General features: G+C 34.2%; 5 protein-coding genes across 17 annotated transcripts; 1 reads left to right on the top strand and 4 right to left on the bottom strand.

Annotated features, from left to right (window-relative positions):
• Positions 1 to 1,523: 1,523 nt before the first annotated feature.
• LOC112775598 (E3 ubiquitin ligase BIG BROTHER-related) lies at positions 1,524 to 4,965 on the bottom strand. Its single transcript, XM_025819343.2, has 7 exons — positions 4,437 to 4,965; positions 3,428 to 3,779; positions 3,293 to 3,333; positions 2,643 to 2,684; positions 2,428 to 2,549; positions 2,237 to 2,345; positions 1,524 to 1,829 (listed from the first exon to the last, which is right to left on the bottom strand). Exons 1-7 carry the CDS (start codon positions 4,755 to 4,757, stop codon positions 1,782 to 1,784), a joined length of 1,035 nt encoding a protein of 344 aa, XP_025675128.1. The 5' UTR covers positions 4,758 to 4,965; the 3' UTR covers positions 1,524 to 1,781.
• A 3,090-nt stretch (positions 4,966 to 8,055) lies between these two features.
• On the bottom strand, positions 8,056 to 8,913 carry LOC112779138 (protein MAIN-LIKE 1-like). The gene is made up of 4 exons (XM_025823390.1): positions 8,486 to 8,913; positions 8,299 to 8,386; positions 8,192 to 8,209; positions 8,056 to 8,106 (listed from the first exon to the last, which is right to left on the bottom strand). The coding sequence occupies exons 1-4, from the start codon at positions 8,911 to 8,913 to the stop codon at positions 8,056 to 8,058; spliced, it is 585 nt and encodes a 194-aa protein (XP_025679175.1).
• Positions 8,914 to 12,844: 3,931 nt separating this feature from the next.
• LOC112776217 (pentatricopeptide repeat-containing protein At5g08305) lies at positions 12,845 to 17,593 on the top strand. 13 transcript variants are annotated; one of them, XM_072228943.1, is made up of 7 exons: positions 12,845 to 13,309; positions 13,402 to 15,148; positions 15,476 to 15,767; positions 16,119 to 16,446; positions 16,558 to 16,651; positions 16,859 to 17,001; positions 17,116 to 17,593. In XM_072228943.1, the coding sequence occupies exon 2, from the start codon at positions 13,441 to 13,443 to the stop codon at positions 15,058 to 15,060; it is 1,620 nt and encodes a 539-aa protein (XP_072085044.1). In that variant the 5' UTR covers positions 12,845 to 13,309; positions 13,402 to 13,440; the 3' UTR covers positions 15,061 to 15,148; positions 15,476 to 15,767; positions 16,119 to 16,446; positions 16,558 to 16,651; positions 16,859 to 17,001; positions 17,116 to 17,593. The 13 variants fall into 13 exon arrangements, with proteins under 13 accessions (XP_072085044.1, XP_072085045.1, XP_072085042.1 ...); XM_072228944.1 differs by having other exon boundaries at positions 16,924 to 17,001; XM_072228941.1 differs by having other exon boundaries at positions 15,476 to 16,446.
• Positions 15,308 to 17,411, bottom strand: LOC112776218 (WAT1-related protein At3g30340-like). The gene is made up of 6 exons (XM_025820282.3): positions 17,224 to 17,411; positions 16,967 to 17,023; positions 16,547 to 16,663; positions 16,021 to 16,423; positions 15,760 to 15,911; positions 15,308 to 15,680 (listed from the first exon to the last, which is right to left on the bottom strand). The coding sequence occupies exons 1-6, from the start codon at positions 17,409 to 17,411 to the stop codon at positions 15,560 to 15,562; spliced, it is 1,038 nt and encodes a 345-aa protein (XP_025676067.1). The 3' UTR covers positions 15,308 to 15,559.
• Positions 17,594 to 19,296: 1,703 nt separating the features above from the next.
• LOC112776580 (lysine-specific demethylase JMJ26) lies at positions 19,297 to 26,127 on the bottom strand. Its single transcript, XM_025820783.3, has 13 exons — positions 25,097 to 26,127; positions 24,871 to 24,986; positions 24,540 to 24,636; positions 24,317 to 24,455; positions 23,996 to 24,059; positions 23,160 to 23,916; positions 22,155 to 22,484; positions 21,335 to 21,808; positions 20,917 to 20,989; positions 20,746 to 20,831; positions 20,217 to 20,336; positions 19,733 to 19,791; positions 19,297 to 19,560 (listed from the first exon to the last, which is right to left on the bottom strand). Exons 1-13 carry the CDS (start codon positions 25,874 to 25,876, stop codon positions 19,485 to 19,487), a joined length of 3,171 nt encoding a protein of 1,056 aa, XP_025676568.1. The 5' UTR covers positions 25,877 to 26,127; the 3' UTR covers positions 19,297 to 19,484.
• Positions 26,128 to 26,439: the final 312 nt, after the last annotated feature.

The raw sequence follows: 26,439 nt of genomic DNA on the forward strand, positions 1-26,439 counted from the left end.
ACAATTATCTTAGTCTTTTTTGTTTGGTCATGGTGATTCATAGACACCTCTGCAACTTTTAAATACTAAGTTGGAATCTAACTGAAACAATGCTCAGTATTTTTTTGCTTGTTATTGTCATCAATGCATTATTGCAGAATTTTATATGAACTAATGTTATTGTCATTCAGTTATGAATTATGCCTTATGTAAGGTTTTGCTATTGTTGCTTATCCATAACATAATTGGATGTTCAATTATGTTTACAAAAACAAAACCAAATAGTCATTCAATATATCAAAAACAAACTAATGTCAATTACATTGTTCATAAACTGGATTCACTGGTTCTGTGTTTCAGTTCTCTACCTAATCAAACCTTCAACAGTAACATCAACACAAACACAAATAACACGAATACCCCTAAACCAAGCACTTGGACCATCAGCTTTACATTTCTCACATCTGCTTCCAGTTTGCCCACCTTCCATGCAATGTTCATCTTCATCCCACTATGCTCATCTTCTTCATCAGACTTCAGCGGCACCTCATCCTGTACAGAATCTGTTCAGACAAATAACTCACACCAATTCTTTCCACTAGTCTGCAAATATGCATCAACCTTATCAAACAACTACCTCAACTAACCAACACTAGAAACTTCCGCCAGTAAATGCACTCATGTTATAATTCGAACATCCGAAGAACGGCTTATTAGGATGACTCTCCATCCTTGACCACCGAAGGACAGGCCTACACCCATAACCACACCACTCTGGAACTGCTGAACGCCGGCTATGCACTTTGTTCCTTTTCCAATTTCCGGTCGCAGATGAGTGATTCGACCTTCGAGAAGCGTGACTGTCACTCATGGCGGGAGAGGACGAAGAAGAAGAATAAGAGGAAGAGGGAAGAAAAGCTTGAGCTGAACGACGACCAATTTACACAAGAAGAGGGAAGAACAACTTTGGTTTATAATTGGTAACAGGGACTAATTCGGAGAATTCGGAGATTCTTTAATGACACTCCACATCAGCTAGCTGTTTAAGGCTGCCTACGTGGACCATAAGCAGCCAACTCAGCGCTCTAGCTACTGAGTCACGCCGGAATTGGGTGGAAGGACCAGGATTTCAAACGAAGCTCAATCTGAAAGGTGCAATTAGAGCATTTTAAAAATCAGGGATAACATTAGTGCACGGACTCAATTTGAGAGACTACTTTGGAAATTTACTCAGTTTGTAGTTGGATTCTTTTTTTTTTTTTCCCAATACTTTAGAGTCGTTTCATTAGGGATTTTCAGTCTTCATGATGTACCACCTGAATTCATAGCTTCCTCAAATAAAACCGTACCACATTTATCTCCCGACAATGCTACGTAACCAACCGGCTGCACGTAGCTTCTCAGAAGAAGATGACGTATCCCTTGGTCCAAACTCCAAAGTAAACAACAACGTAAAGACTGCGACATATTGAATTCTTGGTAGGGAGTACTAAAAAAATAGTTAAATACAGAGAGAGAGAGAGAGAGAGAGAGAGAGAGAGAGAGAGAGAGTAACTAGCCACTTTATCCTGTAGTGTGGAAAACAAAAAGGGAAAATTAAAATGGGCTCTGCTAAAACGCCAGTCATTCCATTTAAAGACAATCTGAGAGCTGATTCCAAAAGTTACAATTAAAACCCAGGGCAGAGAAGAGGGATAACCACAAACTATTCTCCCCAATATGGCATGTACTAATATAAGGGATAATAGCCCTCAACTTGCACAGTTTTTCTTCATTTTGAAGGACAGCTATTAAACCCCCTACTAGCTGCTCCCGGAAGCAGATACCTCAGTACTGCAAACAGGGCAAACCTGCGGACAAAGACACGTTAAACAAAAGCTTCATTACAATTTACACACACTATCATGAAAAGGACAGGGTAATGAAACTTAATGTTAATATATGGTGCTGTTAGATTTATAATGAAACTTCAGCAAAGAGGATCCCAATCAAAAGACTAGCCTATTGGGTTGAAGGACTACATGGCTAAAGGACTACATTGAATTTACTTATTTGCTCTATTTTTGACTCATAATACCTTCCATCCTTCAACTCGACTAAAATAGAAGTGGTCTCGTACCTGAAAGAAATCCATCTTTTTTCTTTGTTTTATTTACATAAAGCCCATATTTAAATTTGATTCCATCATGTTACCCTAAATGCATGCTTTCAGACATAAAGAAGAATATACATCATGAGGAGAGAAGAATAACAATACCTTGTTTATTTTCAACCAATTATTGATGCACTCAGGATGGTACAGATGTTTGCAGGAAAGAACTGTCAAGGACTCGTCGTCCTCATAGTCCATCCGACAGATGACACACCTGAAACAGCGCAACAGAATCAGGTGCCTCAGCATATCTTGATTACAGCTCATGTTAAAAAAACAACAGAATTTGCACATACGAATCATTGCTTCCATGTTGATCACTCCCAGTCTTGTACTTGATTGATGGCAGACCGGCAAGAGTATCAGTTGAAAGACCTCTGCTCTCAGTTCCAACTACTTCACCCAATGCCAGTAATTCCTAAAACAATTGAAGCTAGTCTTAGAAAATGGCATCAAAGGGGATACAGAGGATAGTAGGCATTACACAAAATTTCTGTATATAGAAAGCCACCTCATATGAAAGTTCATCTGGATCAACATCTTCCCATGCATCCTGCAGGTCCATATATTCAATCGTACATAAGTTGCATGATTATATGTAACTATATAAAAGGTGAGAAAATAAATCCAGTTTGATCAATCAAGATTCAAGAATAGCAATTTTGACTTGAAATGGAAGGAATTAGTTATATTGTTGATACAAAGATATTACTTTGTCATCAAACTTCCATTTTGCATTATTTTATAACATCACTTCATTCTCAAATATCCAAAACGAAGGAAACGACAGTCAATTTCTATCTCCAAGGTTTTAATATTAAATTAAATATATGGGAAGATTAACAGCTAATGTGTTCGTAAGAGGAAGTACAAGTCAAGCTAATCTATCTAAATGTGGAAAGAATTTGGACCAAAAAGTTAAAATCTGTACTTGAAAACATGCATTCGGAATGAGCCTACTGGATTAATTTATTCCATATAAGGCTAAGCCCACCAAGTGAGATACCCCATTTTTAATGGAAGACATTCCCTTATGTGGTACTCAGGTTTCACGACTTTTAAATGTTTGGTACGTTGTCCATGAGTATGTCCAAGTTCCCGCACACAAAGATTAAATCATGAGTATGCTAAAAGGCACATAAACAAAGCAAAGGCGTTTACCTGAGAATTAGCACCATGCTCCTCTGCTTCCCCAGCCTCGCCTGTAATTGAAATTGAAATTAGCAGTTTGAACAACTGAATGATTTAAAAATATGTAATCTCAACAGATTTTCCATTTGAAGCCTAGAAACTTACGGTCATTTATCCCAGCAAGTGCCAGGAGTCTAGCTGCCATTTCCCTCTCTTCAGCCTCTTGTAATGCCCTTGCATAGGCTTCATCACTTGAAAATACATCTGGATCAAATTCAATGCTAGGATTATCATGTTCTCCAGCATCATCATGAGCATGGACATCAAATGCATCTTCATCTTCATTCTCATAATCCTCCTCGTCATCATCATCGTCGTCCTCATCGTCTTCATCCAGATCAGTTCCATCATGCAGATCATCAAAATCATCTCCATCATCATGCAAATAACTCCCAGCTTCCCAACTTCCATAGTCACTTCCTTCATTATTCATTCTAAGCATCATGTATGCCCTTTCCTGTTAAATAATTAAATCCAACAACATATTAACCAGAGGAAAATAAAATCAAGAGCATTTGTGAACCATGACTGCCACAGGATAATGCTGATAATATTGTGTTAATACTTTACATATATACACTACACTTCCTCGCGAGGTTTCTAAAACAAACTAGTGCATCTCAATATAAACATGTAATATCTTTTTCTCCGACTATCTTTCTATAACATTCCAACATGTTATCAATGTGGGACTTGAATCAAGGATATTCATGACACAGTATGAACTATGAAGCCTATAATTTCAATTGAGAATAAATAAAAAATCCTTATCAAAGATATAGAGGCTTAGTGTTCTGCATGTTCATGATCTACTACCTGTTAATACACATACAGTTGTGGAAAGCAATACTAGTTCTAGTTCAGGGGTATTGGGATTTAAACTGTTTAAGGCATTCTAATTCAGAAAACAACTTCAATTATCTGAAATTCATCTTAGTTACTTTAATATGAATCGAGTCAAAACAACAAAAATTAGTGTTAAAACCTTACAAACTCACTTCATTGCGTTCTCCATACCCAGATTTCTCCCCACCCAACCACAACCAAATGGCACCACCAAAGACGAAGGATCAAAAACGAGAAAACGAATCAAAGATAAGAGAAGGAGAAGAACCTGTTCCTGAAGGGTTCGGGCAAGGGCAAGGTCAGCATCGACCTGGCTGAGATTGGTGAAAGGGGTTCTCGAAGGTTGCCGAGAAGCAGATCCAGTTTGTTCCCCTTCACCGCCTTCGCCACCGTCACCGTCTTCTTCTGCTTCTGCTTCTTCCTCTTCTTCTTCATCCACTTGCTCCGCCATGTGCTCCTCCACGCCGTTGTTGAAATTGGTGCGGTCCTCTTCCTCGTTGTGGCTGTTTGATTTCCCACCGGCAATTGCGAGTTTGGCGGTGGCGGTGGCGCTGCCGTTGGTGTTGGTGGCGGCGGTGTCGTTCTCCATCGGAGCCAGAAACAAAGAAGAGAGAGTCGCAGACTCAACACAAACACGAAAAGGTGAATACGGAGAAGAAAAGATGAACGAATCCAAGTATCACACAGAATATATACTCTCTTTCTTAATTATTATTTAAGCTTTAAATATCTATTTTTTTTTTCTCCCTAGAAAAAATATTTTTAATTTTCCTTCAACCAAATTTGAAATTAGTCCATTTTCATAATTGTCATTAACGGTCTGCACTAATTATTAAAAAAGATGAGATAAGATACGATATATATAAGATAAAAAAATTATTGTCAGGTTCGTAATAATTCATATTTTTTTTAGAAAGATAAGATACAATAATTTATTTTTAAAATATTCTTTAATTTATCTTATATCAACTATAAAAACAAATATTCTAAAAATATTTAATTCTTTATTTAGATGCTGAACCTAAAATTTAAAAATAATTGTAGATGTTAATTTTTTTAAAAATTAGATCAAATATACTTTTTATCCTTGAAATTTATTATAAATTTTAAAAATATCTCTAAATTTTATTTTATATTAATTTTATTTCTAACATTTTCGATTTATATTAAATATATTTCTAACGGCTAATTTTTCAAAATATTTATGACCAATTTAATAATAATTTCACAAAAAATAATCTTTAATACAAGCAAATTAAACATAATTATCATGCATTATTATCGGATTGGTCCTAATATTTTTTTAAAATTTAGCTATCAATGATATGTTTGATACAAATCAAAATTTTTTTAAATAAAATTAAAACAAAATAAAATTTATAAATATTTATAAAACTTTTGTCAAGTTTCAGAAAAAAAAGATATACTTCACAATTTTTAAATTTTAATTAACAAATCTGATAATCAGATTTGAGAGATAACGAAATAATTGAAAAAATTTAACTCTCAAATTTTATGAAGATATAAATCTTAAAATTTAATAAAATATAAGAGTCAAATTTGTGTTAAAATTTAATAGAACATAATTTTAAAAATTAAATTTATATTTAAAAAAATAAAAAATCTAATACTATAAATCTAAGAGTCAAATTTATAATATTCAAAATTTGACTGATTTGTTGATATATGACTTCATATCATAAAAAAATACATCAAGTTCTAACAATACTAAAAAATATTATTGTTAGCCTAATATTAAAATTAGATAATGGCACTTGTCATGTATTTTTTTTTTTTTTTTTTGTGCATGATGGACTAATTTTTCTTATATGGATGAAAATATTATGTTATATGTTGTTATTGGAATTACTGGTAATTTTTAATATAGAGTTAATTTTTTTAAATTATTATTAAATAAATTAGATAATCAAATTTGTTGAGGGACAAAAAAGATATAAAATTAAAAGGTTCGATTTTAATAGGAGCAAATTCTTTTTCGACCACTACACAAATTGGTAAATTCAATCTCTGAAATCTTTTTTTATAAAAAAGTGAACAATAAAAATTCGTGAATACAATTTCCGCACAACACCATTACAAAAAAAGAAATCGAATGTACAACTGCCAACACCAGTGAATCTATGGATCACCTCCCTGTTGTACACACACTCCTAGGCAATATTAACATTTAATTTTTTTGTCCGTAATATTAAGAGAATATAACTCTTTTAAAATTAAGTTAATTTTATTTTGATAATATAAATTAAAACAAAAAATATAAAATTAAATTATTTTTATAAAAAATCATAAGAGAAAAATATTCATTAACTAAAAAGATCAGAATTTTTATAAATAAAAAAATTAAATAATAATTTTTTTTAGGACAAAACACACAACTAAACCAACTAGGAGGATAAATTATAGGATTCGACCAAATGCAAAAACGTAATATGGATCACCTAAAAGCATGTTTGTATGTAATTTGAATCAAACAGTTTCGAACTCTTAAATTGGTAGTAATTCGAATCATATCAATTCGAATTAGTATGGAAGTGTAATTCGAATTTAATCAATTCGAATTATGCATGGACGATGTTCTACGTAGTTCGAATCGAGCTGATTCGAATTGTGCATAGGGTAGTCCGAATTACACTAATTCGAATTATAAGGGGAACTATTCGTTATGTAGTTCGAATCTAACTTATTCGAATTATATGTATGTAATTCGAAATTGGCTGTTTCGAATTATGAAGTCCCAGACATGTATAAGTATGGTGTGAACGTGAATTCTTCTTATTAGAGTGGAACACAATGGCTAGCGAGGAGAGTTTTTTAGTGTTGGTGCATTGGTCCATTAAGAAAAAAACACACTCTGGTGTGAAGTTCACTGATAAGGATCCCCTCAGTATTTTTATGAGACCCACGACGAGCTTCGATGACTTCTTGAATTCTATAATATAGAAACTTGGGCTGCAAGGTGTGAAATGGGTGGAGAAGTTATTATATCGCATTCCCATCTCAGTGCTGCGAGATGACGTGAAGTACGACTCTTTCGTCATAGAGAGTGACGAGGATTTGAAATTTCTGTTCCATTGTCGTCGGCAGTTTCCCGAGGTCAGAACACCTGAGCTGTTGGCAAAGCTGGTTGATATGGTCTCTAACTCAGGAGGTTCGAACCGGAATACCTAGACGCCAGGTACGGTAGCTGGTTCTAGTTCGAGACCTGTTGGTGCATCTTCATCCGTGCCTGTGATTGCACCTCGGGACGAGCCTGTCGCCTCCCCATCGTTCGCCGTTGATCTCAACTGCAGTGGTGACGAAGAGGTTGGTATCATTGATAGGGTGCCGATTCCTTTACAGTGTGGAGCACCGGCTGGTATGGATGATGCATTGCCGAATGATGATGACGATGATGATGTGGAGCCGGACATCATTACTGATGATAGTGGTGATGACATTGCAGCGAGTAATACAGCTGGCAGTGGTTCTAGCTCTGGGACTCAGCAGTACCCTTTGCACTTTTCATCTTTGGATTTGGATGCCATGAGACAGGAGGGAGTTCCTGGGGAACCTAATAGATTTGGTGCCAGGGTTACCCAGGGTACCGGAGGTCTTACAGAGTTTCAAGTTGGTCAGCAGTTTCAGGATAAAAAGGAGGCTGTGTTAAGCGTGAAGACGTATAGCATCCGACGCGGGGTACAGTACAAAGTGGTGGAGTTCGATTATCGCAAGTATCTTGGGAAGTGTACTGAATTCGGGAACGGGTGCACATAGTTGATTAGAATCAGTCTCCGCCAGCACAAGGGTATTTAGGAGGTAAAACAGTACAACGGACCTCATACGTGTCTGGCGACATTGATTTCGAGCGATCACAGGAGTCTTGATTATCATGAGATCTCGGCCTTCATCATGCCGATGGTGAGAGCTAATTCATCCGTCTGCATCAATAAAATCAATAATAGCATATGACGAAACTAATTCCTTATAATGGTAACAATAAAATCATTTTGAATATACTAGTACCTCGAGGCCAAAGGCCAGCTGAACGTATCATATCCAGCGGGTCTGAATCCAGGAAACCGTCAGAAGATCGATGACTGAAGTAGGTGTAACGGTCCGGCTAACTTCACCACGTGTCTGTTCGCCACGCGGCACATGCACCGGTATAACCAAGAGAGAGCAGGTGATCCCCAGCTGTACCCACTCATGTCCTCAAGCCTAGCTACATATAGGAGTCACCTAATGTGAATGCAATTGCCAGACTTATTGACAAATAGATGAGTCCCTAACAGCATCATGATATAGGCCCAGACATACCTCCTAACAGTGGGCTCATCAGCTCCCTCAGGAAGCTCTCCAAATGTCTCCTGGAACCAGCTGCAGTTCACTGCAAACTTCTGGATTTGGTTCGCAGGAGGTAATGCACCCAGCAGCTCCTCGAACCACACCCAAGCTGGCCGATCACCCTCGATATACGTCTGAAAATCTGTCAGGCAACCACTAATATAATGTCCATCGATCGGCAGTCCTAACTGGTACGCTACGTCCTGCAGTGTAATGGTGTACTCCCCGAACGGCATATGAAACATGTGCGTCTCCGGATGCCAGTGCTCCACGAATGCACTAAACAGGGGCTCATCCAGCCTAAACCATCTCTCGTTCAGCCGGGCAAGATGGTATAACCCGACCATCTGCAAGTACGGAACGTATCTCTCATCTAAACGCATACCCTGCTGCCGTCGCATGCTCGCAATACATCGGTGGGGCCGCATAAAAAATATAACAGAATTTCTCTCAGCTCGAAACATATTCATACAACATCATTCAATAATGTACACTACCAAATAATACAACGCCTTAACAGGGAAAATAACATCGTATATCCATCAAACTGTGCCTCTATTGATCAAATATCTTTAAATCATGTATCTTAAAAAAAATGAACAATATTATGATATAAAAATTTGGATTACTATTCATGTTAAAAAAAAAATCTTACTTCTAAAAAGTTACATCCGATTTTGCCCTTACTTCTCACAATATCCTATTTATTTGTGATCACTAATAAATCACTAGCAAAAACCGCTTATATAACAATCCTATCTAACTTAACAACGCTAAATAATGACTACCATTCTAACGTATAAAAGGCAAGAATATGAAAAAAAAAATCACATTAAATCCTAAATAAAAGAAAAAAGTTCGCACTAACCTCCTCATTGATGACACCAACTATATAGGCGACTCTATCCAAGCGATAAAGTCGGTCCGGGTTATTCCCAATCGGCTGAATATTCTGTTAAACCCTTTCTTGGAGTCGTTTGGAAAGACTTTTCTCTAGGATTTGGTGGGGTAGGGGTTTGGAATAGTGGTTCGAATGAGGTTATCTCGAATTCTATTTATAGGCAAAACCATTGTAATTCGAATTGGAGTATTTCGAAATACCATGGGTAGCTTGTTCGATGGTAATTCGAATCAGTATGTTTCGAATTACTATGGGTGTTGAAACCGGTTGCTAGTTCGAATCACTCCAATTCGAACTAGTGTGGGTTGGTGTGTGTAATTCGAATCAGGGTGATTCGAATTACTATGATGGTTTGGTCCAGGCCTAATTTGAATTGTTCCAATTCGAATTACTATGTGTACATGTAATTCGACTTGGTCTAATTCGAACTACGTACAAACGTCCTCCTGGTAGATCCTTGTAACGTTTTTCTCTTTGGTAGAATTGTGTAAAATCTGTTTCAACTTAGTTTATATGCATGTTTTGCCCAATTTTTTAGTTATTTTTTATGTAAAAGTTTAACTTTTACTAATAATAATTATTTTAATATTTATTATAAAAAATTTAAAAAATTTTAATATATTTAATTAGGTGTTAAGTGTTTAAGTTTATTACATAAACAAAAAAAAATAATTTTTATGTTTGTTTTTTAAAAATAATATTTTTTCATTCTCTATATATAAAAATATAATTAGATATTAGTATAAAAAATTATATTGATAATTACAAAATTAATTTAAAATAATTTTTTTTAAAACAATTGAATCTTGATTCTAATTATTAATCACATATTAGTATTACTTTCAAATTATATATAATAAATATTTAAAGAAAGAAAAGTAAAAATATATATTAAAAAGATAAGTGGTGAAATTTAAAATTAAATAAATATATATATAATAATAATAATTTTATGTGAATAATATTATAAATTCTTTTTTAATTATATTTAATTATAAATTTAATATATTTTTTATAATTTTATAGAATAAAAAGTAGAGAGAGATAGATAATGAGAGAGAAAAAAAAAGGAAATAGATAGAGAATTTGTTAATTTTAGAGTGATATATTTTATTTTAATTGTAATAAAAGAATATCTGATGACATATTTTGATTTGTCAAATTAGTAATATAAATTATAAGTTATATATAGAGTGAGAAAGATAAAAAGAAATAAATAAAGGGAGAAAAGTAGATAAGAGGATGGAAGAAGTGAGTTTATTAATTTTAGAGTGAAATATTTAATCTCAATTTTAATGAGAATGTGTCATGTGACACATTTTAATTGTTAAATTAGTAATATAATAATATAACTATATTTCAATTTTAATTCTATTTGTAATTAAAAATGTGATGTTGTACATATTGATTATCAAATTTGTAATTAATTCTTGATAATGATACATAAGAAGACAAAATAGAAGAAAGAATGAGAAATAAAAAAAAAAAAAAAAGGATGAGAGAATTTTTTAATTTTAGAAGAAAATATTTAATTTTTAATTACAGTAGAAGAATGACACATAACATACTTTGACGATTTTTATCTTTTATATTACAGTTCAGGTGAAATGCTATTTGTTCTTTAAATTTTCAATCTTTAGTCAACCTTTTGATTTAAATAATATTATTTAATTAATTTAAATACTCAATTTTATAAAAAATTACTTGTTTTTTAGTTTTTCTCTTTTCTAAAAACTGAATGATGGATAATTTTTAAAGGATATTTAGTTATACTATTCTCAATAATGTGAAAATTTTGTATATTTTATTAGTATGAATACCACAAATTTAAGGATCATATTTTTTGTTTTTATTTTTTATTTTTTTAAAAATAATATTAATTTTTTTTTAAACATATAAATCAAACCCCCCAATTTATTTTACATAGAAAAAAAATTTATTTTCACCTATAAATATGAGACTCTGTTTTTTTCTTGATCACAAGTGAGACCCTAAATTTTTTATCCTAAACAAATTTGATCCTTGAATTTATAAATTTTAATTAAAAAAAAATTTCATCTCTATATCCATAAAAAATATACCATTTTTCTATAAATAGGTATAATATATCCTAGATCTCTATAACTACAAAAATTAGCCATACTTTGATAATAAAATTAGTGACTTAAGAATTTTTGACGAAAAAATGAAACTCTATCCAAGAGCGTTATTGAAATTTATTGTTAATTTAGGATGCATAACTAACAGTACCAGAAATGTAAAGAGAAAAGTGCAATTTAGTGGGAGTGCAGACGAAAGACATCTTAAAAATAATATGTTCACTCCACATATTTATAAGTACTTAAAGTGTAGTTATTAGGTGTTTAATTATGTGAGTTAGTATTATTTGTGGTAGGAATTGAAATTGGACTATAAAATTTAGTGTCATTGGAGTAAAAAAAATTGTCTTAAATTAAAAATCTATAAGGTTTAAATGAATCAGTGGTATTTAAAATGATTTAAATTGAATTTATTACAATAATTATTATTTTTTTAGGAAATCATATGACTAAATTAATTGAGATATTTTATTATAAAAAATTATCAACAAGGTCTAAATGAATTGCATAAAACAAAATTTGTATGTTCATAGTGAACATAAAAAATTATGTTTATACTTTATAATTACTTTTTTATTTTTTCTTTAATAGCAGAAGTGAAAATCTAATGCACTAAATAAAAAGTTATCCATGTTTTTTTAAAAGAATTATAATTAGCACAAATTCAGTATCTCATTTAAAGAGTTTTAAAAGAATCTTTAGTATCAGCTAATAATTACCGTTTTAAATCCTCTTTAGTTCCAATAATAACCTGTAATTTTATTGTGTACTAAGTTACTAAGTTGTTTATTAATTATTCTTATTTGATATTTAAAAATAAAAAAAATAAACTTTCTCATTTCTTTAGTTTTTTTATTATTTATAGAAAAATAAAGGTCTATTCAGATTCAAATTTTTATTTTGGCATACTACTTAAAAAAAATGAAGACAAATACGAAAATCTACGATATTTAAGTAAAATTATCTTTTATAAATAATTAACATGTATTTTGGTTTATAAATACTTTTTTTAAATTAGAATATTATTATTATTATTATTCTTTGAATTATGTTTTTTCTTACATTTTTATTATATGTTTTTATAATTTAATATTTTAAAAATTTTTTATAATAATTTTATGGTAAAAAAATATGATATAAATAATATCACGTCAATATTAAAATAATATAAAAAAATATTTATTTAATAATTTTAAAAAATAAATAATATATTAACAAAAAAGATAAATTAATTTTTTAAAAAAATAGAAAAGCGACTGATTGAGCCCGTTGAGCCGCTAGTTTCTTATAACATGAATTCATAATCTTATAGAATATCATATGTTAGACAATGCAATAATATGTCATTAAACTTGCAAAGTAAAGTTGAACATATATATATATCAATAAATTATAGTTTAAATGACATAATTTTTCCATATTTATTTAAAAAGTCGCTGATTTGACTCTCTCTGTATTCGAAAAAAAAAAAAGAACCCAACTTTCCAGAAACCCGCACCTGAACCCGACCCACCCATACTCTTCTGAACAGATCCTTCTCCTACCTTGCTGCTGCTGCTGCCGACTTCGACCTCTCCAGGGAGCTCTGCTGCGCTACACGTTCCTAACTAGGCTTTGGGCTGGGCAAGAGAAGCTCTTCCGCTGACCCTAAAAGAAAAAGCTCTTTCGCCACCATCAATGGAGGCGCCTCCCACACTGTCAGATCAAAGTCACATCGATGCGTAAACCAAAAAAAAAAAAAATCGCATCGATGCCATGTTTTTTAGGAAGAGTTTCAGCTACTGCATTTTCCTTCAGGTATGTTCAAATGGAATCTTCCATTTTCTGCTTATAAACCTTAAATTCTGCTGCTTAATCTGTGTTTTGTTGGTGTTGCCATGCATCTGAAGTGTTAAGCCTGCAGGAGATTTTACAATACATATACGCAAATGCTTGGAGTGTCACTGTCACCAAGTAAAATTGCAAATGTAAACCAAACCCTAATTAGCCTCCTTGATAAGTGTAAATCAGTGCTTGAACTGAAGCAACTTCATGCTATTGTGGTCTCTATGGGCTTATCTCAGGATGAATCATATGTATCCAAGATTATTTTCTTCTCTGCCCTATCAAATTCAGGGGACATTGGTTATTCCTACAGGGTTTTCTCCCAGTTATGCAGCCCATCAATTCTTTGCTGGAATACAATCATAAGGGGCTACTCAAATAGCAAAAACCCAAATGGTTCTTTTTCTGTATTTCTGAAGATGCTGAGACTAGGGTTTGCTCCAGATTACTTAACATACCCTTTTCTCATTAAGGCATCTGCACGCCTTTTAAACCTGGAAGCTGGAGTGTCAGTCCATTCTCACATTATAAAAACTGGGCATGAGTCTGATAGGTTTATCCAGAATTCTTTGATACATATGTATGGTTCTTGTGGTAATATTATGTGGGCTCATAAGGTATTTGATTGTATGGAAGGAAAAAATTTGGTTTCATGGAATTCCATGTTGGATGGCTATGCGAAGTGTGGAGAAATGAATCTAGCTCGCAAAGTTTTTGATTCCATGTCAGAGAAGGATGTTCGATCATGGAGCTCTCTGATTGATGGTTATGTTAAGGCTGGGGAATATAGGGAAGCATTGGCTGTCTTTGAAAAGATGCGGGCTGTTGGTCCCAAGGCCAATGAAGTAACTATGGTGAGTGTATTGTGTGCTTGTGCACACCTTGGTGCTCTTGAAAAAGGGAGAATAATGCACAATTATGTAGTTGACAATGGATTGCCAATGACGTTGGTCTTGCGGACTTCTCTAGTGGACATGTATGCCAAATGTGGGGCAATAGACGAGGCTTTTCTTGTATTCCACGGTGTCTCAAAGAATAAAACTGACGTATTGATTTGGAATGCAATGATTGGAGGTCTTGCCACACATGGGTTTGTCCAAGAATCTCTTAAACTGTTCAAGGATATGCAAGTAGTTGGTGTCCTTCCTGATGAGATCACATACCTGTGTTTGTTGGCTGCGTGTGCCCATGGTGGGTTAGTTAAAGAAGCATGGTACTTCTTCGAGAGTCTTAGCAAATGTGGCATGACACCTACAAGTGAGCACTGTGCTTGCATGGTGGATGTGCTGGCTCGTGCTGGTCAATTAGCCGCTGCATACCAATTTATCTGTCAAATGCCCATGCAGCCAACACCATCCGTGTTGGGTGCCCTTCTTAGTGGGTGCATAAACCATAGAGATTTTGATCTTGCAGAAACAGTTGGCAGGAAGCTTATTGAGCTGGAACCAAATCATGATGGAAGATACATTGGCTTATCCAATGCTTATGCAGTTGAAAAGCGCTGGGATGATGCAAGAAGCATGAGAGAAGCCATGGAGAGAAGAGGAGTAAAAAAGTCGCCTGGGTTTAGCTCTGTTGAAATATCAGGAGTCATTCATAGTTTCATTGCTCATGATAAAACACATCCTAATTCAGAGGAAACGTATTCTATGCTGAATTTTGTTGTATATCAAATGAAACTTGGCTGCTGCCAAGATCAAGAAATTGCGTTGAATGGTCCATGAACAAAAGATGAGTTCCTTTTCTCTTGACTGGATACTGGATGGTGTCAGGTTTGGGACAGTTCCTGGATATCCAAGTTGGCTGCAATAAGTAAGTTGTTGATACATTATTAATTAAGATAGTTAATAATTAATTTATAATTAACCATTTAGTAATCTAATTCTTTAACTTTAGCTAGAATTCAGTTTCATATTTTAACTTAGTTTAGAAATCCCCTTATACTTCGAATGCACAATCCAATTCTAAGTCTTTGAGAACAAAACATGCATTGGCTATAATATATTGAATTTGAACAATTGACGTATCATTTCTTGATCTGAAATTGTTTATCTTCTGCATTGCTTCCAACTCTTGAACTTATCAACTTTCAGTGCATGTAAAATGTTGTAACTAATTGCTTTTTATATATATATACAGAGAACTCATGACCCCCGAAGGTTAGATGCCACATCTAGTATCTGGAGTAGTTTCAGATTTATTGATGTTTCTATGATGCCAATGCTATTGCAATTCTACATCTTGTTGGCTTGCTTGTGCATCCTTGACACATGGTGCGTTCTCGTTACTTTTCCCCCACAGAAGAATATACAAGCCAGTAATAACCAAGGCCGATCCTGCAACACTGATTATAAGAGACAGGAATATGTTAGGGGATTGGAAAGTATAAGGATAAATCATAGAAGGGTCACAAAAGAATCAACCTTCCTAGGTAAATTTCTTCCTTTAATATAGAGAAATCAAGCACTGCCACAAATATTTGTACAAGGGGGGTAAATGCTGAAGTAAAAACTGGACCCCTTTGTTTGACACACCATGACATTGCCACATAGCACAAGCCTGATCCCACCAATCCCTACGTTCACATTTAAAAAAAAAAAATTAATGCAAAAGTTTGGGCATTTATTCAGGGATTTAGTGTTGATACATCACAGATGATGTATAGTTGTGAAGATTATACTTACAGCATATATAACACTCATTATTTCAAGCTTTCCTTTGAGAATCCAGGAGGCATTATTTCCCTTGATGATTAATGTTAATATTGCTGATTGAATGGCAGAAAAAAGGGACAAAATAGCTGTGCTAGAGTATTGACATGGATATCTTTTGCTAATCTTTGCTTGTATGATAAACCATGAAGACCAAAGAAGGCACCCTGTAATCAGAAATATTGAACCTATGATCCATTTTTCTAACTTTCTGGCTGGAGGACCACTTGATGCTTCGTTTGCTGTGTGTTGTGCTTGGGGGTTGATTAAGGGCATTCCTTTATAGAGGATCAGTACCAAAGTTCCACCAATGCACACAACAGTCCCTAAGATTTTGGCTTTCCCACTCTTGCTTGTGATGTTTACCTTCTCTATCCTAGAAAAATATTTTCGAAGATGGTTAGAATTATTTGAAATTCAAAGACTATCTAATTTAAATATTTCTTTTTTCCGTCATGAACTAACATATACTAAGTTGGTATCATTTTGTTTGACTTACCCAAATGGCAGTGCCACGATGAAGGTGAATACTGGCACAGCATTGAGGAATGCACATGAGAACGTTGCAGACGTATATTCAAGTCCAAGAAGAAATATGTATTGGGTGAGTGTTACTCTGGAAATCATTGGCAAAATTTTAAAATTATGTAAACTTATAGATGTAAAAAATTAAATCATAAACTTGAGTGGATATTTATATGTTAATGACAACTAGAAGCATGCATCTTTGGCTCTAAAATCACTTAGAGTTATGATATTTTTACTCACTTTGTTTTGTACATTAAGATAACACATGCTTCTCCATCATTAGATGGGGTGTCATATTGAATGGATTCCAAATATCATCTATTGATGGAGAGATATTTGTTAGTTCAGTATACGAGACAAAATGAATACACAACTTTTTTCGACTACATACCCGACAAGAGAGCTGAGGAAAAGGAGACATATTATGTGAGCCTCCAATTTGTGTTTCCTGTAAACAGCAGAAAAACTAAGTCTAATCTTAAATACAATTCTCTGTTGTAGAAATAAAGAAAAATGTTTACTAACTTTTATACATGCTAGGTTCAAAACCAGTGAGGGCAAGTATATTATTCATCAAAGACACATGGAGGCAGGGGATGAGAGTTAAGAATAAGCAGAAAGAAGTGAAAAGATGGAAGTGATTCTAACCTTTCATACAAGCAGGCAATAGGTGCCATGAAGATAAATGAAACTGCTTGTCTATATGTTACAATGGACATGTTGTCCATTCCTCCATTAAGAACCTTCTTCATAAGTAAATTTACAATAGCCATAGCTAAGTTAACAATAATCAAGATAATAACTGGCTTAAACAAACCCCTGCAATGCATCAACATATTAACAATATTTTTCTTTGCTTTTTACTTAGGACTTTATTGTTTGTTGAGCTTTGAAAGATGCTATGATTTTCTTCAATATATAGGCCATAGGGAGTTAATAACCTCCAAGAAGAGAGGAACAAACATAATATATATTCTTCATCACATCAAACACTCCATAGTCAAAATTTCAAACTCCACTATTTAGTTTGTTATTTCATTTTTCATGGTGGAAATTTACGTGTGATCTTGCTGGACCAACACCCAAAACCATGTGATATTCGTTAATCGTCATTGATTGATCTCAGCCTAACGAAATTTGGAACAAATCATACTTATCCCATCTAAAACTTTTTCAGTCCATTTGCCATATTTTAATCGTTTATTCTCTTCACTTTCCCTTGCCAGAATTGTATTTTCTTCAGGTGGAGTAAGTGCTAAATAACACGTTTGATTTATATGCATCATTCACATATTTGACAACAGAATTATCTTCTTTTCTATATAAATGCATTTATGCATAGCCCGAAAAAACCAGTACATATCTTAGAACCATTAACACCTTACCCTTTTTACAAGTGGCTCTTAAGTCTTAACTTGCTAGAGCATCAACAGAAAAGTAGCGACAGATTTGATATGGCATTGTCTCCATTTTCTTCATGGCTATTTGGGAATCTATTTTTTGTTTTTTTCTTTTGTATTTTTACATGTTTATTTATTATTATGGGTTTAATTTTGATGCACTGACAGTAAGAAACGTTTTACACAGTCGTTCAATTATATTAGTTTTTTCAAATGACTATTCACGCAGTTAATGTAAAAAGTGGTTATTTTTGTTGACATGACATTATGTGATTAGATGCACGTATAAAATTAATTTATCCTGACATAGCATCAAAATTGAATTTTTGTTATAGATTATATCTTTTGACATGCAAGAACAAGATGTCAAATCTTGGCAAAAGAAAGAAGCTAGGAGATTGTTGAATGATGCTCTGTAACTGGAACGCATTATGGCCAGTTTGTGAAGAAAAACTTGACGTGTAAAAATGGTTAATTGTGAAATGCATATAATATATAGTTTCATCACATTATAGCCTTCCTGCCTTACTATGAAGTAAAATCTCCTTGTGCATGATATTCTGGGAATACGATTTTGACACAGTTTTGAGCACTAATATTAGATATCTTAATTAATTCCCCATTTGGTAAGAGGAAAAGGAATACCATAGGAACAGAATGAGAATTGGAATAAGCAATAATTACAGGGAATGGTCATTTCATTATAGAAATTGAATACCCATTTCCTTTCAAGTAATTAATTTAATTTTACTGGAATCAAAATAGAAATTTTTTTTATTCCGTTTTCTGTAAAAATATATATAATAATGGATCCAACAAAGAAAGGTAAGGGATTATGCTACATTTTATTTTATTCTGTTGCACTCTTGTCCTCATTCTCATTCCATTCAAACTCATGATGTAATATATTAACTTTAACTGTTGTCAATAGTTCCTATGCCATTATTACTCCCTTTAGTAAAAAAGATGACAATGAGCTGAATCAATGATAAACTGTTAGGTTAATATATTGAATCAAAATCAAATTGCATTGAAAACCTAGAAGTACAAACTTACCCAATATAATTAATATTATTGGACTTTTCATTTTACAATTACATTAGATGAGATAAGAGTTTAGTCAGATTTAAAGGATATCAACTGTGGTACTCATGTAACATTTTTAGATTCAAAATCTTACATTGTAAAATCATTTTCAATATGAAGTTTAGAATAAAACTCTAGAAATATAAAAACATTTTTCTAACCACATGTCCCCCTAATTTTTGAGCTTGTGTCCACAGATTTTTCACTTGTTAGCTTTGCAGACGTTGGATGAGAATTTTCACAAAAGTAGTAACCATATAGTAATGGGGAGAGAAATATAATGCAGTAATCAAGTTTTAAAAGTACAGTGCTCATATTAGCATATGCCCCTAAACACTAAACACAGTCCAAACATTCATGAGCAGTGATACTATATACTAATTATGGAACACAAGATTCATCACAGCTAATAGGCCAATGACTCTACCAAATCATCTTTTTTGACTTCATTCTCTTGCAGTTGTTTTTACTTACATCCTGAACCTCTCTTTTCCCAGACCTGTATAAAAATCACCAATTTAGTAAATCAAATAATAAACTCAAATTCATAGTCATGATTCATGAACTTGGAAACAATAATCTAACAATGCCTTATCAAAGTGAACATTGTAATCAAATCATGCATGCATCACAATGCAAATCAGATAGGCCTAAGGATTGCAAACACTAACCGTGCTTCCTCCAAATTTTTAACCACATCTTTCATTGTGTGTACTGTAATTTTCTTCACCTGGTGTAAATAACACAGCAATTCAGAAAGTGTAAAGCATTTACATTATACACCAGCAAGAAACTATTAAGCTTGCAATATGAAGGACACGTAAAGTTCATGCTGGAACTATCAAATTTAAACAAATTGGTTAGTGACAATAAACTTCTGATATACAAAAACAAATTCTTCATAAGCAGAAACTACACATGCCAAGATTAGACATACAATGTGATACTCAGTAATGTTATCTGATAGCAAATATACTTCAAAATGGTCTTTAAAGACCCATTTTGAAGTCAAAGATGATATTCAAGGATCAATCAATTAGAACTGCTATATCATGTTATATTCAGTTCAAGAATCAACTTGAATAGACCTGCTACATTCAATAAAGAAACAAAGAAACAACTAGTAAAGTTAAACCAAAATATTGTTTGCTATACCTCCAACTTGTCCTCAGAAGACCTGTGATTTATTGGGAGTGTGCGGAATTCCTCTGTCAATCGGAAGCACTCACCAAGATTTTCAGGAGATACAAAATCAAGGGCAACCTTGATGCATGACTGCAAAAGGAAGGAATTCACTTGATTGTGTTTTGATTGAATAGATTTCAGGAACTACTTAAAATATAAAAATTAATCAAGTCAGAAAAAGTGGCTAGTTGCAAGGGTTGTTAGAAAAAGGAAATTTTTCTGTATATCAAAAGAGATTACAATGCCAAACAAATAGGCCTTTTGAGAAGCCGATATCTGGTTCTATTCCTAGATTTAAAGTTGTAATATTATCCTCCGGATTTGGTGTGATGGCTAGAATGGTTGTGGGATAACTATTTTGAATATGATTAGCAATTTCATCTGGCTCACTTCACAAAAGAAAATTCTTTACATTTTTATTGAATTATAATATTGCAGATATATAAAGAAACAACTCAGTACACTAAAGATGTGACTAATGCATCATGTATGTTCTTACCTTCAGATTTCTGACTTGGTGAGGACAACCTGCTGGAATGAAAACAGCTTCTCCTAACCTCTGAACGAAAGTCCAGGGCTCAATTCCTACAAGAAATAAAGAGCTGTTAACATGCCAGTACAATTTAATTATCAATCAAACAAAATAGGAAAGTTTATGGAAATAACTAACCATACTCCTCCTTAAGCTTCCTCTTATGATACTCAGTCAAATACATGGTCTGATCATGGATGGGATGAATGACCTATGTCAACAGAAATACGATTAAAACAAAAAACATATAAGCACAGGGACTGAGGGAAAATTTATTGTTATTCTCAATAAATTAACAAACTTTTTTCAGAATGTTTATGGCATGTCTCAGTATTGCATATCACATCAATCACCCATGTCCAGCATCCATTACGCATGAACATAATTCACCCATCCACAAATTTTAAAAGAAAGATATTATCAGATCAACGCTATCAGGGTCAACAGTCCATATATTACAAATGTAAAGGTAGCTATAAGAATATGTTCATGGCAAGATTAACTACAAGTAGAAAAGATAGTGTCAAATAATAGAGAATTATTTTTACTATTTTACCTGTGTCAAAGGACTGCAATACACATGTCTAAACTCTCTAAAATGATTTTTCAGATATTCCTGCAATTTAGGAATATCCTCTCTTCGAAAAATATCCCAGAGAGCACCATCAAAGGCACCTGACATACTTTTTTCTTGTTCTTCCGCTTTTTCAGCCTCTTTCAACTCTGACCCGCGACAAAGACCATCCATATTTACAGCTGCACTCTCATTACCAGAAGCTTGATGAAACTGTTCATCCACTTTCATGTCACATAGTCCACTTTCATTTTCCACAACTTTAGAGCCATTTTGCTTGTCAGAAGCATTTATGGCTGAACATGAATCATTATGCGTGTCATCAGTAGTTTCTCCCTCATGAACTCCATACAATTCCCTCTGGTCCTGCTTTAGGTGCTTTGCTTTGTATGTCTCAATCGCTTCACGTGTGTTAGAATCCAATTTCACTTCAGCAATGTGAGTTAGCACATTTACCTAAAGCATCCAGTTTAATGAAAAAAAAAAAAAGAAAAGAAAATATATATAATAATTCTTCATGAATAAGTAATTCAGTATGCACTCAATGAACCAAAAATAGCAACAAATCCTTGGTATGGAAATTTATTTGCAACATTATCAGAATATCATAGATAGATTCTTCTGGCAGATTATCAATCACTCATGAAACATAGGATCAAATGAGAGTTTATGGAGAGATGACATAGTGAGCCAAAAAATATATGACCTGGACTACAAAAACTATAACCAACGCATGTGAAACATCTGAGAAACGCAATCATAATGGAAAACATGCCTAATACAACAAGTGGAAAAAACATACTGCATCAGACATATCGCAGTGGAGCTTAGTCACAGAATCCCCACGCCCAAGCTCTTCCGGAAATCCATAAGCAATATATGTCTTTGGCCCCATGTCTGGCTTTATACTTTCCTTCGGCAACTTCACAGCAAGATTAAGAGCACCAATAAGAGGATCTGTATAATCCTTGTAGGGCAAGGATGATATAAACTCAGCACAGTGACGCGGTAAACGTTCCTCAAATAAATTAGAAGGTGGCCAATCTTTTAATTTCAGTATCTGAGGCCAGTTACACCAATCTTTACGTCCGCTTGAATACCCAGTAAAGAATTGATGGATATTAACATCTGCCTGCATTTAATCAACAACTCTAGTGAAACATGTATACATCACCAGCAAAAGAATAGAAATGTTAAGTAAAAGTAATAGAGTTTAAAGAATTGCTGAAACAATGAATAGAATGAGTACAAGTGGAAAACAATAATATATACAACCATAAATGATAAAATCACCTTAACGTGTGCTAGGAAGTCATGATCGTGTTTTGAAAAAGAAAAAGTAAAAAAAGGGGGCAAAAAATACAAGTCCAGAAGCATGAATTGCAGGTGCAAAGGTAACAAAAAATAGGAAAACAGACAGCAACAAACTTAGATAGCTTTCTGCAATGGTAAGATATGACATGACATGAAACCTTCAGAAAAGAGAAACTATGATAATAATAATAATTGTAGAACCATGAATTGACTGTTCACCCATATTTGTCGACAAGGTTGGAAGAAACAATATACAGCAAGCAAACATCTGCTGAAAGTTTATTTCCAAGACTAACACCGACTACAATAACAACAAAATACCCTTCCAACTTGCTACCACAATGCAACAATACAATTTTCTCTACATGCCTATTCAACAAAAACAATATAATAAACTAGCCTTCAAAGCAAATCAGAAATAAGCCTCATGAAAATCAAGATAAAGAAACAAAGGAAAAACCCTGCATGTTAAGGACTGAGAAATTGAACAAACCTCGCACCAATCCAAGCAATCAATTGCTTCGACCTCCAAATGTATACCATGCTTGGTGTTAGTTATCTGACGACATGCACGCCACATGACAAGTGGTTCCCAGCTCAAACCTGATGAACAATCGAGCACATTGCTGACAATCACAGGCTCCCCTTTGCTCCAGTGCCATTGAAAATGTTTTACATCATCATGCTGTTGTAGATCTAAAGCTGACGGGCAGTATAAAAAGTTGTCACTGGAATCTTCACGGGAAGCTGCCTTCCTTGTATTTTTATTTTTATCAACAGTGTTTCTCAACGTCGAACATGAGCACCAGCTATCAGGAATCTCAACTGAATTGTCAAGCTTATATGCTTCTGCTAGCTCATCTGCTTTGTGTACTAACTCAGAGATAAAATTTGGACCAAATACACTTCTCAGCTCCAGAGATCTGCCGCAGCACTCCTCAGTGACTTTTGGGCAGGGTATGCTGCCATCACTCTCTGCATGCCACCCATCCCTTGACCACCCACGTGGTACAGGAATAGCCTGTGATTCCTGAGTCTGAACCTGTGATCCATTGGATTTTCCCTTTACTTCTGGTTTTGGTTCACCATGCAGATATCCGATTCCCCGGTTGACAAACCCAAACCCAATTGGATCTGGACCACCTAAAAGCTGCCCATTACGAAATTCATGGCAACAGCTGAGACACAGGTCAAAAGAGCACGTTTCACAGCTTCTGTGGTAATCAAATATTGACGTTTTGCAGTTGTCACTACAAGAAAGTATTGAGTCAACAACTAAATGGAAAGAAGGGCAACTGAAAAACAAGAAGGAATCAGAGAAATACTAACCAGTAGACACGTTCGTTTGGTTGAAAATCTGCCTTTTCAATTTTTAGCTCCAAGGATGAAAGCCCTGTATTCCACATCCCAGTGTCCCACAACCAAATTAGACAATGAAACCGATATAGAACCGGTACTAAACTTTGGCTTAAGAATCAGATTATAACCCTAAACACTAGATATGCTGATTTGCTGCATGCAGGAAGAATAATTTAGTACAATTACCAAATCATGTTAGTACACAAAACTAAGATCCAAATTCATTAATTTTAGGGCACTGTCAACCTATACATCAATGACCTCAGTTAAGAATTATCAAACAAACGATACCTTGTCTTTTAGCTTCGAACTCTTTCTCAGCAATTTGTTCTTTATCCAACTGTTTTATATATGGAAGAACGCCTTTTAGCAAATACAAAGAGAAATCAACTTGTTTATGGTTGTTGGTATTTTTCCTCATCTTCATTTCCTACATAAAACGAAACGCCCACAGTTAAAAAGCAAAATACTGAAAATCAAAGGAAAATCAGTACACAATGGAAAAAGAACAAACCTTAATAAGATCAGTAGATCGCAAACATGCTTTGCAATTACAATTGCCTCGGCATACAGGACAGAGAGTAAATTCATCTGGCTTCATATTGGGATACCTTCACAAGACACCGAACAAAATAAATAAATAATTTTTAAAAAAAAATCAGCTATCATCAACAAATCAGTGAAGCTCTCCTTAGACACAGCACTTCAGTGTATTCCTGCTGTTGCTGTTGTTTCTATGGACTATAAATTACCTTTTTCCCTTAATAGGATAAAGTAATCAATTGTAACTCTAGCAAAAATAACCAACAAAACGGGAAATAAAAAACAAACAGAGAAAGCAATACCAATTTTCTATACAGGGCATGCAATATCTTTTCGTCTTGCATCTAGCGCACCTCACTACACCACCTTTATCATTCCTCTGACATTGATGGCACATTAAGCTCTCCTCTTCAACGAACTGTTGACTCACAATCATCAGAAACATACACCAAAATTTTAATCTAAACAAAACATTTATTTACACATACACACATAAGGAACAAATGAGTAAAGAGATGGTGTTTTTACTTTTTGGTCTCTCCTGACTTTTGGCTCCTCTTGTTGCATTTTGACCACACGATTCGTCCTTAAACCGTATCTACGCTGATTGTCACCTTTTTCCAAGGAATCTAAAGTCGTCTCAGCATCAATTTGAGCATTGGAATGAGACCCCAACTCCTCATTTTCCATCTTTTCATTTTCACACTTTAACTCACCATCCAAGTTCTTTCTTTTCCTTCCAGGAATCTTCTCCTGAACATTGCCATTTGCAGAATCACTGGGGTTCCGATCTTCTAACTTCCTTTTCCCAGATTTTGACTCATTTTCAGCATCTGGAACATCATTTTCATTACTAGGGCGTTCTTCCTTCTTCTGGTTCTTCGGTTTTCTGCCACGTCTCTTCTTCTCACCAAGACCCTCATCATCATCATATTCTTTGAGATTCTCAGCATAACTTGGAACGCTTGTTCTTTCACGCATTTTCACAGTCATAGCAGCGGAATCATCATCACCTTTCTTCTTCTTCTCGATCTCCAAGGCCTCCAGCATCTCCTTTTTAGATTTTCTTTTGCGCTTCTTTCCAACAACACTAACTTCTTGAACACAAGAGGAATCTTCAAGCCCATTATCACCACTGTTCAAAAGCTGCTCCTTTTCATCCATAGTCACACCTTCCACGCCTTCATCGACCTGGTCCTCAGTGACCGCGCTTGTCGGGTGGTGGTGAGCAGAGTCACCTTGTTTGTTGGCATCAAAGTTCGGAACTTTATCGGAAAGGGGCTTCTTCGGTAGGAGTGGAGGCTCCATGGAAGGTTCAAATGTGAAAGCTTGATTGTGTGGAAGAAAAACGGAACAAGAAATTGAACAAGAAGAGAAGAGAGTGAAGTGTGAATGAGAATGAATGAATGAAAGAGAGAGAGAGAGAAGAGAACAAGAAAGTACAAAAGAAACAGTACGATGAAACCGTGGGCGCGTGGGAGAGCCCTAGTTCGGAATCGCTCTCATCCCTGTGGGTTTGGTTTGGTTTTGTTAGGTTGTTTTTGCTGCTTTGATTAAATAGTAATTTCAATTTAATTCAGTAAATTTATCATTGGATTATTTAGATTGGATGGGCGTTTCTAATTCTTTCATCATTGAAAGAAGATAATTATTATAATAATAAATAAATAAATAAGATAATTCTGACTAGTCAAGTGAAATTGGGGGGAAACGGAGGTAGGGTTTTGAAATGTGGCGCCAACATCATTTTCACACCAATTGTGTGTCAAAACTAAATTAATTTTTGGAGTGATTCCTAAAACCGTGTTTAGTTACGATGATATACGTCTACTGCTTATTTGATTAGACACATGATGTTTATGAACACAATA

The sequence above is a fragment of the Arachis hypogaea genome, chromosome 19 (genome assembly GCF_003086295.3).
Source record: "Arachis hypogaea cultivar Tifrunner chromosome 19, arahy.Tifrunner.gnm2.J5K5, whole genome shotgun sequence".
NCBI lineage: Eukaryota > Viridiplantae > Streptophyta > Magnoliopsida > Fabales > Fabaceae > Arachis > Arachis hypogaea.